Source organism: Bubalus kerabau, chromosome X, assembly GCF_029407905.1.
Source record: "Bubalus kerabau isolate K-KA32 ecotype Philippines breed swamp buffalo chromosome X, PCC_UOA_SB_1v2, whole genome shotgun sequence".
Taxonomy (NCBI): domain Eukaryota; kingdom Metazoa; phylum Chordata; class Mammalia; order Artiodactyla; family Bovidae; genus Bubalus; species Bubalus kerabau.
In genome coordinates this window covers 26,275,079-26,291,849 of record NC_073647.1, presented here as the reverse complement: position 1 = coordinate 26,291,849, position 16,771 = coordinate 26,275,079, and the positions used below count along the sequence as shown (strand labels likewise).

General features: G+C 41.9%; 1 protein-coding gene across 1 annotated transcript in view; it reads right to left on the bottom strand.

Moving 5' to 3' along the window:
- Positions 1 to 467: 467 nt before the first annotated feature.
- The window catches only part of LOC129639388 (putative MAGE domain-containing protein MAGEA13P), a 192,518-nt gene continuing 176,214 nt past the window's right edge, over positions 468 to 16,771 (bottom strand). The window contains exon 2 of the mRNA XM_055564517.1: positions 468 to 1,797. Within this exon, the coding sequence (XP_055420492.1) occupies positions 750 to 1,733 (984 nt within the window). The 5' untranslated portion in view covers positions 1,734 to 1,797 and the 3' untranslated portion in view covers positions 468 to 749. The remainder of the gene's footprint in view (positions 1,798 to 16,771) is intronic.

Sequence of the window (16,771 nt, the reverse complement as noted above, 5' to 3'; positions counted from 1 at the left end):
AAAACTCCCAGAATTTGAGTCAAGGACTAACCCTTTCCTTCCTCCCAATGGCTCTTCCATCCAAATGACTATTTTCATTCGTTTCACCCCTAGCAAAGATCTAGCCCTTGCTTAGGGTTGGCCAAATTACACTAATGATAACTTATTAATAATTAAATGTCCTTTCAGTGCCATGGGCTCTGTTTCTCTCAGCATGGAAAAAGTGCCAGCCTATGGGCACTGCTTCAAAGAAATATCAGCCTTTTCTCAGGAAATCCTTTTAGGCGATATGTACAGAACACCGAGTTTGTACACTGTATTTAGTGGTGTGGCGACAGAGGGCAGGACATCTTCCACACCTGCTCCAGTGGGCTCTGTTTCTCTGTGATCCCAGAGGAACTGCCAGGGGCAATTTTCCATTCTAGGCTTTTCTTTCACCTCTAAGACCCACCTATAAGCATAAATAAGCCAGTGAGCCAGGACTCTTATTTATTAGAATTTAACTTCTCATACATTGTTTAATTAGCCAAGCAAATCTAAGTGTATATCTTTAACTTTACAAAACAGCAGACAAAAAGAGATATAGGATTCTTAGGATAACCGCCTTTTACATTTTTTTCTTGTTTCTTGATCCCATCTATTTTACTGTTGGGCTCTTGCAGGTTTCTAAGGAAATTCCTATTCCAATGCCAGGTTTAACAGAATAGAAAAATACTTATTCTAAAATCAGACAGAGGGCAATAAGTATGTGACCAATGTCATTTATGAACCTAGATGCTGGCCATGGCAGAAGTAGCATCCCCAGCGGCAGCTCTCTCTTTCTCATCTCTCAAAGCTTCCTCATACCAGTATGGGAAGGAAGTGGGGTCAACCCCATTGACCTTGGAAAAAAACTTCAGGATTTTCATCTTGCTGGTTTCAGCATGGGCCCTTGGACCCCACCGGAATTCATAGCATGGAGGATCACTATTGGGCACCTGCTGGTACTCCAGATACTTTTCCTCCACCAAATCTTTGATGATGAGCTTCTTGGGCTCCCCGTAGATGAAATCCTTCTGCCCAGCACACACCCCAATCATATTTAGCACTTTCCAGATTCTTTCCTCAGTAGCACGGTTGCCCTCCATGAAGATCACACCCAGGATATATATCAGGAGGCCGGTCTTGGGCATGCTCTGGCCGTCATTCAGCATCCCATCGTAGGTGAGACCTAGTGTCTTCTGGAGCACATAGGAGTGGCTGGTTGGGTCCACTTCCTTTGCTTCAATGCCGAAGACAATCTCCATGCATTCACAGGCTTTGCTGAAGATCCCAGGGAAGTGATCCTCATGCTCTTTCATGACATTCTCCAGTATTTCTGCCTTTGTGATGGGCTCCTTTGTTACATATTTGACCCTCATCAACTGTACCAATTGAGCCAACTTCTTGTTTAGCACATCATCGAGCAAGAACATGAGAGCCTGGAAGCTGCTTGGACTCTCTTCTTGGCTGCTGCCCTCATTTGATTTGCTCAGTGGAATGGCTTCGATGGTAGTAGAGAAGGAGCCGGCACCCTGAGAACTCTGGGGAACACTCTGTGCCCCAGCAGTAGGCACAACCTCTGGGGTGCCTTGGATCAAAGAAGAGAGCAAGGAGGCGGTGGCCTTCTTCTCCTCAGCTACAGGAACCTGTGAACCCACCAGGCCCTGAGCCTCTTTTTCAGCCTGAAGGCCTACTTCAAGCTTGTGGCTCTGACTCTTCTGACTGTGAGGCATGGTGATGCTGTTGAGGGTGGCAGGCAGAGGCGTAGGCAGGAGGTGGTGATTAGAGCTAATTGATCTGAGGAAGAGAGGAAGAGTGTGAGAAACTCAACCCTGTCAGCTCTGACCAAGGCTATCTTAACAGATCTTCCCTTAGATAGTGCTTGGGGTAGGGGTTTGGTCTCCTGTCTTCCTGACTGATCTGTGCCCTAAGAATCCCAAGAAACCTCCTCAGGGTGTAACCAGCCGGCTTAGCCTGCAGATTCCAGGCAAGACAGCAGAGTGTGCAAGGTTGGGCACGGTGGTGTCCCCTCTGTTCTGGTGTGGCAGACATTCAGGGACATCACCTTGACTGACCCCTGGCCCTGTCTGGGCTTCTTCTGCTCAGCTTACCTGAGGACACACATTTCAGACCATGGCCCTCACCCCCAGGATGATGTGAATCCCTATAAGAGGAGCTAAGGGACACCTCAGGCTGCAGCTGCCATTACAGTCCTGCCCCCAACTCAGAGCGCTGACAGGATGGGGAAGGCCAGACTTTGTGATGTCCTCACTGTTCCAAGGTGGATGGTCCCATCAATGCCCACTGAGAGGCCTCATCTTTCTCCTGTCCAGGCAGGCCTGCACCCACCCCTCTGCTGCTCTGAGACAAAACTCTCAGAACAAGAGTTCACATTCCTCAGACCAAGAGGAGGAAGTGAGGGAGGTGCCACATTTGGCCACACCTGCCCAGGGCCTCCCTGGGGTGACATAAGAGCTGGATTAACTCTGGGGAGCCAACTCTCCTGTAATAGGGGGTTCATGGGAGTCCTTATGTTGAGACTTGTAACTCCTCCCTCTGCTGACATGAGGTAACCCTCCTGAAACTAAGGTCTCACTTCCCTGAGATAGCAGAGGAGAAAGTGAAGGGGCACCACGCTCAACCACACACCCTGGGTCCCTGATGGCTGAGACCAGGGGCAGGGAGGCATGGGCCCCATCTGTTCTTCAGTAGTGGGTCCACTCCTCCAGTAAACCCCTGGCAGAGCCTGAGACTCATCCCTCTGCTGCACTGAGCTTTGCAAAACCAGCAGATGGGGGGGGGGTGCATTCTTCCCCTTCTCACCTGCAGCTGCACCCTTGAGGCCCAGGCTCTGCCTCCCAGAGACCAGACAAGGGAGCGGAGCTGGGGTAGCGGGGTGGGCAGCACAGGGCACTGAAGCAACCCTATTTGGGAGTCTACTGCGGCTGATGGCAGGAGTGGGACGAGGCCAGAGATCCATCTCTCCACAGTGGAAGGGCTTCCCTCTCCTACCTTCGGAGTCCTTGTCTCCACTCCTGCTAGGGCTGGGGCTCCTCCCTCTGCTGACCAGAGGGTGAACCTCTCAGACCACGGCAGCCACCTCACAGGGACTACTGAAAAGGCCAGAGGCCAAGAATCTGCCAGACAGGCCTGTGGGGTCTCTGGGGCTGGCAGCAGGGACAGGGCAGTGTCTGCACAACCCTGTCTGTGTCGGGGTTCCTGTCGGGTAGAAACACTCCTTTCCTCGGACTAGAGAGGGCTTCTGAGGGGCGAAGGCCACCATGTCTGAGCCGCTGGGGAGTGGGGAGGTGTCGGGAGGATGGAGGTGTCTCCCTGAGCCTCTGACGGTAGAGAAGAGCAGGTCTCTCTGGGTCTCCTTGACCTCTCAGCCCACCTGGAGCCCACCGTTCCCTCATCCTGCAACCACCATCGCCCTGAGGTGCCAGAGACAGAAGTCAGAAGACAAAGGGATGCAGCACTCCCTAGGCCCGGGAGCTAGGGCATCATGGGCCCCTGGGTCCCCATGGAGTTCCTCTCAGCCTCACAGGGCAGGATCCTCCGCATCCTTACCTCCACATCTCCCACCCTGAGTCCCCCACCGACAATGCCACTGTGCCTCAGTTCCCTGGGGTGGAAGTTGAGACACATCCAGAACCCTTGCCTGAGGTCTCCCAGGGACGAAGGCAGGGGCAGAGCATGCCAGAGCCAGGGGCTGAGCGGGCCTGCTCTCCTCACTCTGAATACTCACTTTGAATCCAACCAACCTCTGGCAGGGCCTGGACTTCTTCCTCTGCTGCCCCTCAGAGGCACCTTGCTGGGAAAACCCTGCAGGTTTCACCTTGACTGTGGCACTCTGTGAGCGCCCTGCCTGGGTCCACCTGATGCCTCACCCTTCAGATAAGGAGCCTTCCCTCCCCAAGAAGGGAGGAAAGGGGAGCCTCCACCTGACAGACTTGTGTGGGGGTTCATCAGAGCTGATTGCAGGGTCAGGGGGCTCTGCATGGCTCCCTGTGTGTTCTGGGTTGGGGTCACCCTCATCTTCTCCTAGGCCTGCATCCCCTGCCTTCAGAAGGCCCTTCTCGCCCAAGATGCCCATTGCAGAAATGAAATGGGTAGGGTGGTGGCACCTGTTCCTGACATTCCTGCTTGGGGTCTTGGGTATGTTTCTGTGGGAACCCTCTGTTTGGGATGGGCAGATAATTCAGCCCTCCATAAGGGTACTGGCAGGGTCTGGGAGTCCTTTCTTGGTTGACCTGAGTGCTCCCCTCAGATCAAAGCCCTCACCTCCATGTAAATGTATCTCTTTTGCTGGTGGAAATCAAGAGTCTGCCACATCTGACTATCTCCCAAGGTCTCCCAAGGCTAACAGCTGGGGTAGGATGGGCCTGGGGACCAGTTTTTTTTCTGTGGTGGGAGTTTTTAGTCCTCTCTTAGGATCATCACCTTGACTCCTATCACTAAGTTAGCCTTCTCCCTCTGTGGGCCAGAGTCTGTCCATATCAAATCAACTGTGGAAGACAGCCCACCCAAGCCTGTCATCCTGGAACAACTTTACTGAATTTGTTCATTATTTCTAACAGTTTTGTTGTTGCTGCTGAGGTTTTACAGTTTTCTGTGTATATGATTATATCATTTCAACTTGAAGAACTGCCTTTACTATTTCTTGTAAGGCAGGTCTAGTGGTGATGAGCTCCCTCACCTTTTTTGGTCTGAAAAAGTCTATATTGCTTCTTCATTTCTGAAGGAGAGCTTTGCCAGGTGTAGAATACATGTGAATGTATTTCATTATTTCCCTTTTAATGTCCATGGAATCAGAAGTGATGCTTCCTATTTCATTTCTGATATTTGTAATTCTGTCTTCTTTTCTCTTGGCTAGCCCAACTAGAAGTTTATTAATTTTATTGATCTTTCCAAAAAACCAATTTTGTGTTTCCTTGATGTTCTCTATTGTTTTCCTGTTTTCAATTTCATTGATTTTTTTTACTCTATTTTTCTCTCTGCTTTCTTTACAGTTTTGTTAAGTTATACTTCCATTTTTATTTAGGTTAAAATATATATTTTAAATCTCTTTGGGCTTTTTTCTTTAACTTACAAATTATTTAGAAGTATGTTATTTCATTTCTAAATATTTCAGAGATACTCTAACTACCTTCTTGTTACTGATTTTCAGTTTAATTCCATTGCGGTTTGTGAACAAACTTAGTATAATTTCTATTCTTTTAGCTATGTTTAATGGTTCTGAATTTGTTCTATCTTGATAAATGTTTTATGTCACTTGAGAGTAATATGTATTCTGTTGTTGTTGGATGGAGTATTTTATAAATGTCAAGTAGATCGAGTTGATTGATAGTGCTCTTCAAGTCACCTGTTTTTCTACTGATTTTCTGCCTTTTTGATCTATCAATTACTTCCAGAGTGGTAGTGAAGTCTCCAAATAAAACAGTAGATTTGCCTATTTCTCCATTCATCTCTATCAGATTTTGCTTCACATATTCTGATACTTTGTTTTTAGTTGCATATGCATTTAACATTTCTATATTTTCTTACAGAATTGACTTATTTTTCACTATGTTATGCCTCTCTGTATCCCTAATGATTTCCTTGTCCTAGAGTCAAAAACAAAAACCAAACAAAAAAAAAATTTTCCATATCTTTACTTTTAGCCTACCTGAATCTTCATCTTTAAAATGAATTTCTTGTAGACAAAATGTGATTGGATATTGTTTTATATCACTTTGTCTATCTGTGTCTTTTAACTTGTATATATAGATCATTCACATTTAAAGTGATTGTTGATATAGTTGGATTAATGTTTACTATTAATATATTTGTAACTGTTTTCTATTTGTTTCATTTATTCTACATTTTCCTCCACTTTTTATGCCTTCTCTGCTTTTATTTGATTATTTAATATGATTCCACTTCATCCCCTCTTTTAATTGATCTATATCTTACTTCTGCTTCATTGACTACAGTAAAGCCTTTGACTGTGTGGATCACAACAAACTGGAAAATTCTTCAAGAGATGGGAATACCAGACCACCTTACTTGCCTCCTGTGAAACCTGTTTGCAGGTCAAGAAGAAGCAGACAGAACTGGGCATGGAGCAACGGACTGGTTTCAAATTGGGAAAGGAATACATCAAGGCTGTATATTGTCACCCTGCTTATTTAGCTTATATACAGAGTACATCATGTGAAAAGCCAGGCTGGATGAAGCACAAGCTGGAATCAAGACTGCTGGGAGAAATATCAATAACCTCAGATATGCAGATGACACCATCCTTATGGCAGAAAGTGAAGAAGAACTAAAGAGCCTCTTAATGAAGGTGAAATAGGAGAGTGAAAAAGCTGGCTTAAAATTCAACATTCAGGACAGTCCTAAGATGGCAGAGGAATAGGACCAGGAGACCATTTTCTCCCCCACAAATTCATCGAAAGATCATTTGAACACTGAGCAAATTCCACAAAACAACTTCTGAACTGGCAGAGGACACCAGGCACCCAGAAAGGCAGCCCATTCTCATTGAAAGGAGGTAGGATAAAATATAAAAGATAAAAAGAGAGACAAAAGAGTTAGGGGTGGAGACCCATTCCAGGAAGGAAGTCATGAAGGAGAAGTTTCCAAGCACCAGGAAACTCTCTCACCGGAGGGTCTGTGGGGGAGTTTTGGAATCCCAGAGGGCAACATGATCGGGAGGAAAAAAAACAAAAAAACACCCTACAGATTAGGCATCTAACAGCACCTCCCAGAGAAAAAGTAGCCCAGATGCTCGCATCCACCAGCAGCGAGCGGGGGCTGAACAGCGAGGCGTGGCTGCATGCTTAGGTAAGGACCGGGCCTGATTGCCCTGAGGACAATCTGAGGGAGCTAACATGAGATAGCAACCCAAACTGTGGGATTGCCAGAGAGAGAGATAGAAAGAGAGAGAGAACTTTCCTGCAAAAAGCTCTAAGGCACAGCTTGGCCCGTTCACAGAACAAAGGATTGAGTGAACACCAGAGGAGAGCTAGCCAACTGCAGACCAGTCCCTCCCCTGCTGGAGGCAGGGAGGCAGGTGGGCAACAGCCAGACCCAGAAAGTGAGGGGCAATCTCGGCCCCAGAGATGGCATCCTCCACTAAACTGTGAGCAGGCTCCCAGTTGCTAACCAAGTTTTCCTGGGATCCTGGATGGTTGACATCTGCCAGGAGGTTCACAGTCAGAGATCAGTTTCCCATGGCACACCTGAGACGGTGTTCTCACTGTGCACCCAGGAAACCGAGGGGTTGGGACCGGGGAGGTGATAAGACGCACAGCCCACCTGGGAGAGTGCGCTCACCAAGCACCTGGACGCCTGAGCTGCTCAGACCTGGGAAGGGCACAAAACGCAGGCCTAACCAAGTCTGTGCCTTTGTGGAGTACCTGAAAACCTGAACCTGAACGGCTTAGACCTGGGAAGTGCATGCAACCCAGGGCCCACTTTAGATGGTTCCCCTGCAGAGCAACCTGGAGCCTGAGCAGTGTAGACCGGGAAAGCACACATGCCATGAGCTGGGGCAAACCGAGTGTGGTCCATACACTATGAGCTCTCCCCACACACAGTGTTCCTCCCTCCCCACAGCACACCTGAACAAGTGAGACTAAATAAGTGACCACCCTCACCCCCTTGTGTCAGGGTGGATATTAGACACTGAAGAGACTTGCAAACAGAGGAAGCTAAAATAAACAAAGAACAGGGAACTGCTTTGGAAGTGATAGGTGCAACAGATTAAAACCCTGTAGTTGGCATTGACTACATTGGAAGGGGCCTATAGACCTTGAGAAGTATAAGCTGGAACAAGGAACTATCTGAAACTAAAGTGACCCCACACTGTCCTCAACAGCTCCAGAGAAATTCCTAGATATATTTTACTATTATCATTTCTTAATTTTTAATTTTTTTAATTTTAAAGTTCTTTATTATTCCTTTAATTTTTGTTTTTATAACTATTACCTTGCAAAAAAGACCCCATTTTTAAAGCAAATTTGATACATTTTTTTAAATAATTTTTATGATTTTTCTAATATTGTATTTTTGAGAGTCTAACCTCTACTCTAGATTTTTAATCTTTGCTTTTTGGTATTTGTTATCAATTCTGTACCTTTAAGAATCCAATCTTTGGTACCCATTTTTACTTAGGAGCGTGATTACTGGCTTGATTGTTCTCTCTTCTCTTGACTCTCTTTTTTCTCCCCCAAGTCACTTCTATCTCCTCCCTCCCCCTTCTCTTCTCTACCAAACTCTATGAATCTCTTTGGGTGTTCCAGGCTGTGAAGAACATTTAGGGAACTGATTACTGGCTAGATCTGTCTCTCTCCTTTTGACCCCCCCTCTTCTCCTCCTGGTCACCTCTATCTCCCTCCTCCCTCTTCTCTTCTCCACGTAACTCTGTGAACCTCTCTCTGGGTGTCCCTCACTGTGGGGAATCTTTTCACCATTAACCTAGATGTTTTATCATCAGTGCTGTATAGATGGAGAAGTCTAGAGACTACTGTAAGAATAAGACTGAAAGCCAGAGGCAGGAGGCTTAAATCCAAAACTTGAGAACACCAGAAAACTGCTGACTCCAGGGAACATTAATCGACAAGAGCTCATCCAAAAGCCTCCATACCTACACAAAAACCAAGCTCCACCCAAGAGCCAACAAGTTTCAGAGCAAGATATACCAAGCTAATTCTCCAACAACACAGGAACATAACCTTGAGCATTAAAATACAGGCGGCCATAAGTCACACCAAACCCATAGATACCTCAAAACTCACTACTAAACACTTCATTGAACTCCAGAGAGAAGAGATCCAGCTCCTCACACCAGAACACTGACACAAGCTTCCCTAACCAGGAAACCTTGACAAGCCACTCGTTCAACCCCACCCACAGGGAGGAACCTCCATAATAAAGAGGAACCACAAACTTCCAGCATAAAGAAAGGCCACCAAAAACACAGCAACCTAAACAAGATGAAAAGGAAGAGAAATATTCAGCAGGTAAGTTCAAGTTCGAGTTCAGTCGCTCAGTCGTGTCTGACGTTTTGTGACCCCATGAATCACAGCACGCCAGGCCTCCCTGTCCATCACCAACTCCCGGAGTTCACTCAAACTCATGTCCATCGAGTCGGTGAACTGAACTGAACTGAACTGAACCTAGTTACCATACTGTATATTATATTACCAAAACTTGTTCCTCTTATAATTGAAAGTTTGTATTCTTTGACCACCTTCACCCATTTCCACATCCCCCTTCCCCACCCTACCCCAGCAACCATCAATCTGTATTCTGTTTCTTTGAGTTCATTTTTTTTTTCAGATTCTACATGTAAGTGAGATCACATATTATTTCTTTTTCTCCATGAAATGTATCAAATATGTTTTTTTAATTAACAGTTTCCATAGTTTATAATATTAAATATTTTTCATTCATTTACATTTACCTTCAAATAACACGAAGCTGCTTCACATATAATGTATGCATTTTATTAAAGAGCATTCCCAATTCCTTCCACCCATTCCTTATGACATTGCTATTATATTCATATTTTATGTATATGTTATAATCACCCAGTACATTGTTAGTAGGCAGTTATCAGAGCATTTAAGAATAGGAAAAATAAATCATTTTATTTCTTTTCCCTTTTCTCATGCTCTTCCTTTCTTTATGTAGATCTAAGGTTTTGATCTGTATTATTTTCCCTTCTGTTCAAGGGAACTTTTAACATTATTTTTTTTGCAAAATGCATGTATGGGCAATGAATTCCCTCAGTTTCTTGTTTGTGTGAGAAAGTTTATCTTCTCTTCACTGTTGAAGAACAATTTTGCTGGATATAGAATTCTAGCTTGGTGAATTTATTTTTTTTCAATACATTAAATATTTCATTTCACATTCTTTTCTGCATAGGTTCTGATGAGATGTCCACTATAATTCTTGTATCTGTGTATTAGTTTCCTAGAGTTGCCAAATTACCACAAACTGAGTGCCTTAGAACAAAATTATTTTTTCACTGTCCTGGAGGCCAGAAGTCTGAAACCAAGGTATTGGCAGGACTGCTCTTTTCCCCAAGGCTCTGGGGCAGAATGCTTCCTTGCTTTTTTTTGTCATCTGGTGGCTCTAACCTTTGAATTGGGTCATGACTCCAACCTCTGCCTCTATTTTTTCCTGACCTTTTCTTTTAGTTATCTCCTTTGTGTATTCTGTATCTTTTCTTATTTTTACAAAGACATTTGTCATTTGGTTTAGGGCCCATCCAGATAACCCAGGATGATCTCATCTTGAGATTCTTCACTTAATTACATTTGCAAAGAACGTTTTATCCAAATAAAGTCACACTGACAGCTACTGGGGGTTAGGAGTGACACATCTTTTGTGGGACCACAGTTCAATCTACTAAAACCTCTTTCTCTATAGATAAGTTGTTTTACCCCTCATTATCAGTTATTTAGATCTTCATTAGTTTATATCCACAGTGATATTTAGTTTTTGGTATATAGTTTTTATATACCTTTTGTCAGATTTATAAATATGTATTTCATATTTCCTGATAACTACTTTAAAATCACTATTTTTCATGTAAGTTGGTAATTATTCATTGCCAGTATGTAAAAATAAAATTTATTTTTGTATATAGACTTTGTATACTGCAACATACTGAATTCAAATACTGGATTTTGAAGCCTTTAAAAAAAAAGATTGATAAAGTATTTTATATACACTATCTTGGAGTCTGAATAATTTTTACATCTCTCTTTCTGATCTGAAGGCCTTTTCCCCCTCGTGTTGCACTGGATTGAACCTTCAGTATGAAGGTGAACAGTGCTTCCCTGCTCTGGGTGAGCACATCAGTTTTAGATAGTAGTTCCTGAATGCAAACACCCAAGAACAAATTTCAGCATGTGAATATTTGCCACCTCACCACCTGCAGTGAAAAAACCTAAGCCTAGGTAACACTTTTTGAGTTGAACATAACCCCCTAGATTTAAAACAAGAGTAGGATACTTAGTAAGGCAAATTTAATTCACAAAAGCCTTGAGAGAATGAAGGCAGTGATTTCAGGCTAGAAACAGAGAACTGAGAAAAACTACGTGACATTGTGAAAATGAGGAAGAATGGAAAAGTTGCATATAAGGGAAATTTGTAGGGAGAAAGCGAGCCAATTCACATATCTGCTGAGACTTATATATTAAATATAGTCACATTACATTGGAGGGATTTTAGATAAGACATCCAAAATAATAGGTCATGCATGGTGAAGGGTGGGAGAGAAAGAACAGAATGAGCCACTGAGTAGAGTGGCTGTGATGAAAGGCTCAAAGAAGACACTTTTTCAGGCATGTCAACTGTCAGAACTGATTGTGGGAATGAGGAAAAGTGAAAGTTCATTTTGGGAAGGCTCTTTAGAAGTGCTAAAAATAAGTGTTCCCATTCTACAATTAGAGTGTTTTGTCTTACAGGGTCCCCTTACACCCCCACACTGAGGTATCAAGAGTGGTGCTTTTTAATGTTGAAGCCACCCCAGAGTTACTACTGCTAGGGAAATTCCTTGCTGACTAAAGAAAGCCTAAGATGTTCTTCATTGTCTTGGGATCGATATATAGGGAAATAACAAAAAGTGTTCAAGCATTCAGAGAACTGAAACCTTTGCCATTTGGCTCTGGTGAAATATATAATCAGTTTTAGCATGCACCTGAAAAGGCAGAACTGAAACATTCATGAATCACCATTCCAAAGTTTTCATAAGTTTAAAATCTAAGCATTCTATCTTACTGAATTAGCAAAGTCTTTAGTACTTCTTCAAATAAGATAGCCTAACATAGTTATATCAAGCTGAGAAACATGCTTAACAGTGGGAACCACATTAATTAAATAAAGCTTAGAAGAATTTACTATAAAAATGATGCTCTCACCTTGTGATGTTTTTATGAAATTCAGACATGCTTCAAATACAAAATAAAACTCTAAACATACATAAACATACATAACCTGTATGTAAACCTACATAACTTTTCTATTCACACCCTCCAAGTTTACCACTGTGAACGATTTCTGTATATTCGTCCAGAGAATTTAGCTTGAACATTCTTCCATGTTTTAATTTGCACCATCACTTTATTTTCATTGACTGAATAATATGGATCTTTAGGATTTTTTCAGTTTCTTATATTACAGATAATATGACAATAAACACCCTTCCATCCTAGTGTACTTTACATAATGGTTTTTGTAGGATACGTTGCCATAAATGAAATCGCTCAATCAAAAACTTATGCACTGACTTCCCTGGTGGCCCAGTGGTTAAGAATCCGCCTGCCAGTGCAGGGGACATGGGTTTGAGCCCTGGTCCTGGAAGATTCCACCTGCTGCAGGACAACTAAGCCCCTGTGCCACAACTACTGAGCCTGCTCGCTGTGGAGCCTGTGCTCTGCAACAAGAGAAGCCACTGCAATAAGAAGCATGTGCACCACGATGAAGAGTAGCCCCCATTCTCTGCAACTAGAGAAAGCCTGCTTGCAGCCACAAAGACTAACTTATAAATTAATTAATTAATTAAAAAACCAAAAAAGTATGTACACAATAAACTTTATAATGTATATACACTTTACAGTTTGTTAGTTACTGTCATTTTTTCCTATAAAATAGTGTCAATTTCTATTCTCACAGTGTTCAAAAACACTTGTTTCCCTTACATTCTTGCCAACACATTTTAATTTTTGCCAATATGACTGGAGAAATAACTTAGAGTTTTAATTGCCTTTTACAATTATTAGTAAAGATTGTTTTAAATGTACATTGGACAGTTTTATTTCTTATTCCTTAAAGTGTTTGTTTCTTGTCTTTGTGGACCTGTAGTTCTTAATATAACATCAACAATGATAGGTAACATCTTTAGAGCACCTGACAATGTGCCAGGAATACTTTAAGTGCTTTATATATTTATTATTTTATTCTTCAAGAAAACCCAAAAGGGAAGGCCATACATTATCTCTATTCATTTGACAACATAACTGAAGTACAGAATGGTGAAGTAACCTGCCCAAGGTCATATAGTAAGTGGCTGCACTGGAATTTGAGCCCTGGGAGTTTGACCCACAACTTACTCTCATAATTGGAATTACATTGAATTTGTAGGTTAATTTGGCAAGAATTGGTATCCTTACTCTGTTTATTTGTGGCTTTCCTGGGTCCCTGTTGCTGTGCATGGCCTTTCTCTAGTTGTGGTGAGTGGGGACTGCTCTCTAGTTGTGGTGCTTCTCATTGCAGCGCTTCTCTTGTGGAACACAGGCTCTAAGGTGTGCTGGCTTCAGTAGTTGAGGTGCAGCGTCTTAGTTACCCCATGGTATGTGGAATCTTCCCGGACCGGGGATCAAACCTGTGTCCCCTGCATTGGCAGCTGGGTTCTTATCCACTGCACCACCAGGGAACTCCAATATCCTTACTCTTTTCAGTCTTCCCATGACCACTTATTCATGTTCTCCATTTATTTAGATTTTTAAGGTAACTTTCAATTAAAATTTTTATAATTTTATATGTAATGGTCTTGCACAACTCTCATTGAACTATTTCTAGGTATCTAAGATTTTTGTTGCCAGTATAAACGATACTCAAACATTTGATTGCATTTATAACTGTTGCTAGTGTGTAGAAATATCAATAAATTTTTTTTTACATCAACACCACTTTCAGCAGTGTATCTGAACCCCCTTATTAGTTCCAAAATTTTTTGACTCTGTTCTCTTGGTTTTCTATGTAGGTAAACTTGTCTTGATTAATACTAGTCCTATTTTCTTCCTTTCCAAATCTAATAACTTGTTTCTTTGTTGTTGTTTTACAGTGTTAGGAACTCTAGTGCAGTGTTGAATAGGTAGGATGCCAGTCCATTTCTTAATAGTTAGACGCGTATAGATTCACAAGGAACATAGCCATGTTAAAAGTATGCTGAGGGCAGACTTCCTAGTGGTTCAGTGGTTAAGACACTGCAGCGGGCAGGAGTTGGAACCCTGATCAGGGAATTCCTGCATGCGGTGTGGTGTGGCCAAAAAAAAAAGGTATGGTGAAGGCTTGCAGTTAATATATCTGCTACCAGTTATATAACATTAGTATGTTTAAGTTACTATTCTAAGTTCTTTATATGTGTTAGTTCATTAAATCCACCTAAAATTCTGTGAGGCAGAGACTAGTATTACCTTTATTCTGTTGTTGAGGAATCTAAGGCCCAGGGAGAATATGTGACTTGTTCCATGTCACGTGGCTAGTAAGGGATAGGGTCCACATGGTGAGGTTCTAGAGTCCATCCTTTTAACTATTATGCCAGACTGAATTAAAATTCTATTCTAATACATTTACTTTAAATAGCAGATGGAACTGTAATGTCACTTGCCTATAATAAAATAACAGCTAGTGTGGGTTACATTTATTTTGAGGTTGTGAGAGAAATGCAAACCATCTTAAATTATACATATATGGAAATATAAAAAGAGGTCTACACTAATGAGTTAATGTCTCCATCTTCTCTGCCTTTATAATCACATGCAGACAACGTGGGCTGGGTTCTCCAATAAGATGAGCAATGAAATACAAAATGGTCATTTAAAGTATAACAATGATCAAGGAATGATGGCTTAGCCATATGTAATAGTAAATAGTGTGTTTTTCCCCAAAGAGTTTGTAATCAGGACTTTTACATACAATGTCTGATTAGTTTAAGAAGACTTGCACTGATGTTTCCAAAATTGGTGTGAGATCACTGGCAGGTCTTTTTGTTCATGTATAATTATATTTGAGTAGTATTTCTAAGGTAGGGAGAAACATTTTCCCAGTCAGAGCCAGTCAGAAGTAAATCAGTGCCCCTGGTATGAAATAGGGCCATCTGATACCTCTGTAATGGAATAGTAAGTCAACAACTAACAATGTGAACTGGCTCATAGGAACTCTGAGCCATACTATCCATTTATTTGTAAAACTGATGAGTGACAATGAGTGGGTAAAAGTCATGCAAGTTTTGTTTTCATACATTTCCTCTGTAAACACAGTTATGATTTCTAAATACATAGGTGACATTTGCTATCACAGTGAAGTGTAGCACTTCCCAAACGAATCTGATACTAGTGTCATGGGTGATGGCAATAGGGTTTTTTTTAAAAAGGAATTCAATTATCAAATTAATTTAGCCTGTCTAACCTACCCTACAACTTGATCATACTTCTCTTCCATGTGAGATTATTTGGGATGTGGGTACAGTCATCTTGTATCAGCCCAATTTCAGATATCCATGTCCTTTTTCATCAAACCTACTTACAATAAATATACCTTAAGAAGAATGAGTGTGTTGTTTGTACTCATATTCTATAAAGATATTTTTGCCCTAAGAGAAAAGACAAATGTAAACCAGTAGTAAGAATACTGTGTGATAAGTGATTGACTAAAGCAAATAACAATATATATAACAGACAATGGAAACTTAAATCTTCTGGGGAATTGGGAAGGTTTTGTAGAGATGGTGGCCCTCAGACTGAGAATAAAAAGATGAATAGGAGTTTTCTAGGCAGTCACAGGTTCTTGCTCATATATGGTATGCTTAAGCAGGCTGGTGAGGGGCAGAATCAGATTTAGGAGGAGGGAAGACAGGCTGCACAGGGTGCTAAAACACTAAAGTGTTAAATATTAAATAGCAAATGACACCAGTTCATTCATGCTTCTATCTACAGTTCTTTACATAACTGCAAAATGGAAATCAGATCCCCTTTGACTGAAATATTCAGTACTTCAAGTAGAAATAAAAATATTCCTTGTGGTGCTGACTTGTCATGGTTGAACAGTTTTTGCAGCACACACATGCAAGTTGCAGGTTCCAACTACAGGCAGATGACACAACTAAACCCAAGACCAGTCAGAGGACAGTCACCTAAATTCAGCAGCAAAGAATAAGACTATTTATTTGGAATAAGAAATTTCATCCAGTAGCTACATGTTAAATGGCTCACTATGCCTCCCAAGAGGTTGTCAGAATTTGGAAATTGTATGGAATAAATTAATGTCATAAATCCTTTAGCTTAAATGTAAAGAAGCATAAAAATTTTATTATTAGAAAATTCATATCTTTCCATCCTCTCTTTAAAATATGGCTGAGAAAGTATGTATTTAAAGAATATCAACTTGATGGGGTGCCAAATTAGTAGCCATCCAGGGAGTACCACTTGTTATCATTCTGGCTCTGACTATAGGGGAGTAATGAGAGATGAGGCTTCAGAGATCAGCAGGGGACAAATAACTAGCAGACCATATAAGCAACATAAAATATAAAATTTATCTTATGTGTCATTGGGATCCACGGAAAGGATTTAGCTAAGAGATTGGTGTAATCCCATTTATGTTTCAGACAAATCACTCTGCTAGTCATGCAGAAGATAGCCTGAGCAGAGAGAGGAGGGAGCATGATTAAAGGCAAGAAAACTACTTAGGACGCTGCTGACATAGTCTAGGTCTGAAATGATGAAGCACTGAACTAGGAACTACCTGTAGAAATGAAGGGAATATTAGAGATTCAGAATTATTTTCTAAGAGGCAGATGCCACAAGACTTGGTGGCCGATTGGGCGTGGGGGATAAAGTGGAGTTATGAGTCCAGAAAGACTTATTTGTCCATTCATTCCAAAAATATATTAATGTTCTGTGCTGTGCTCTGCTAGAGTGCTTCAGTTGTGTCTGACTCTCTGTGACCCTATGGACTGTATCCTACCAGACTCCCCTGTCCATGGGATTCT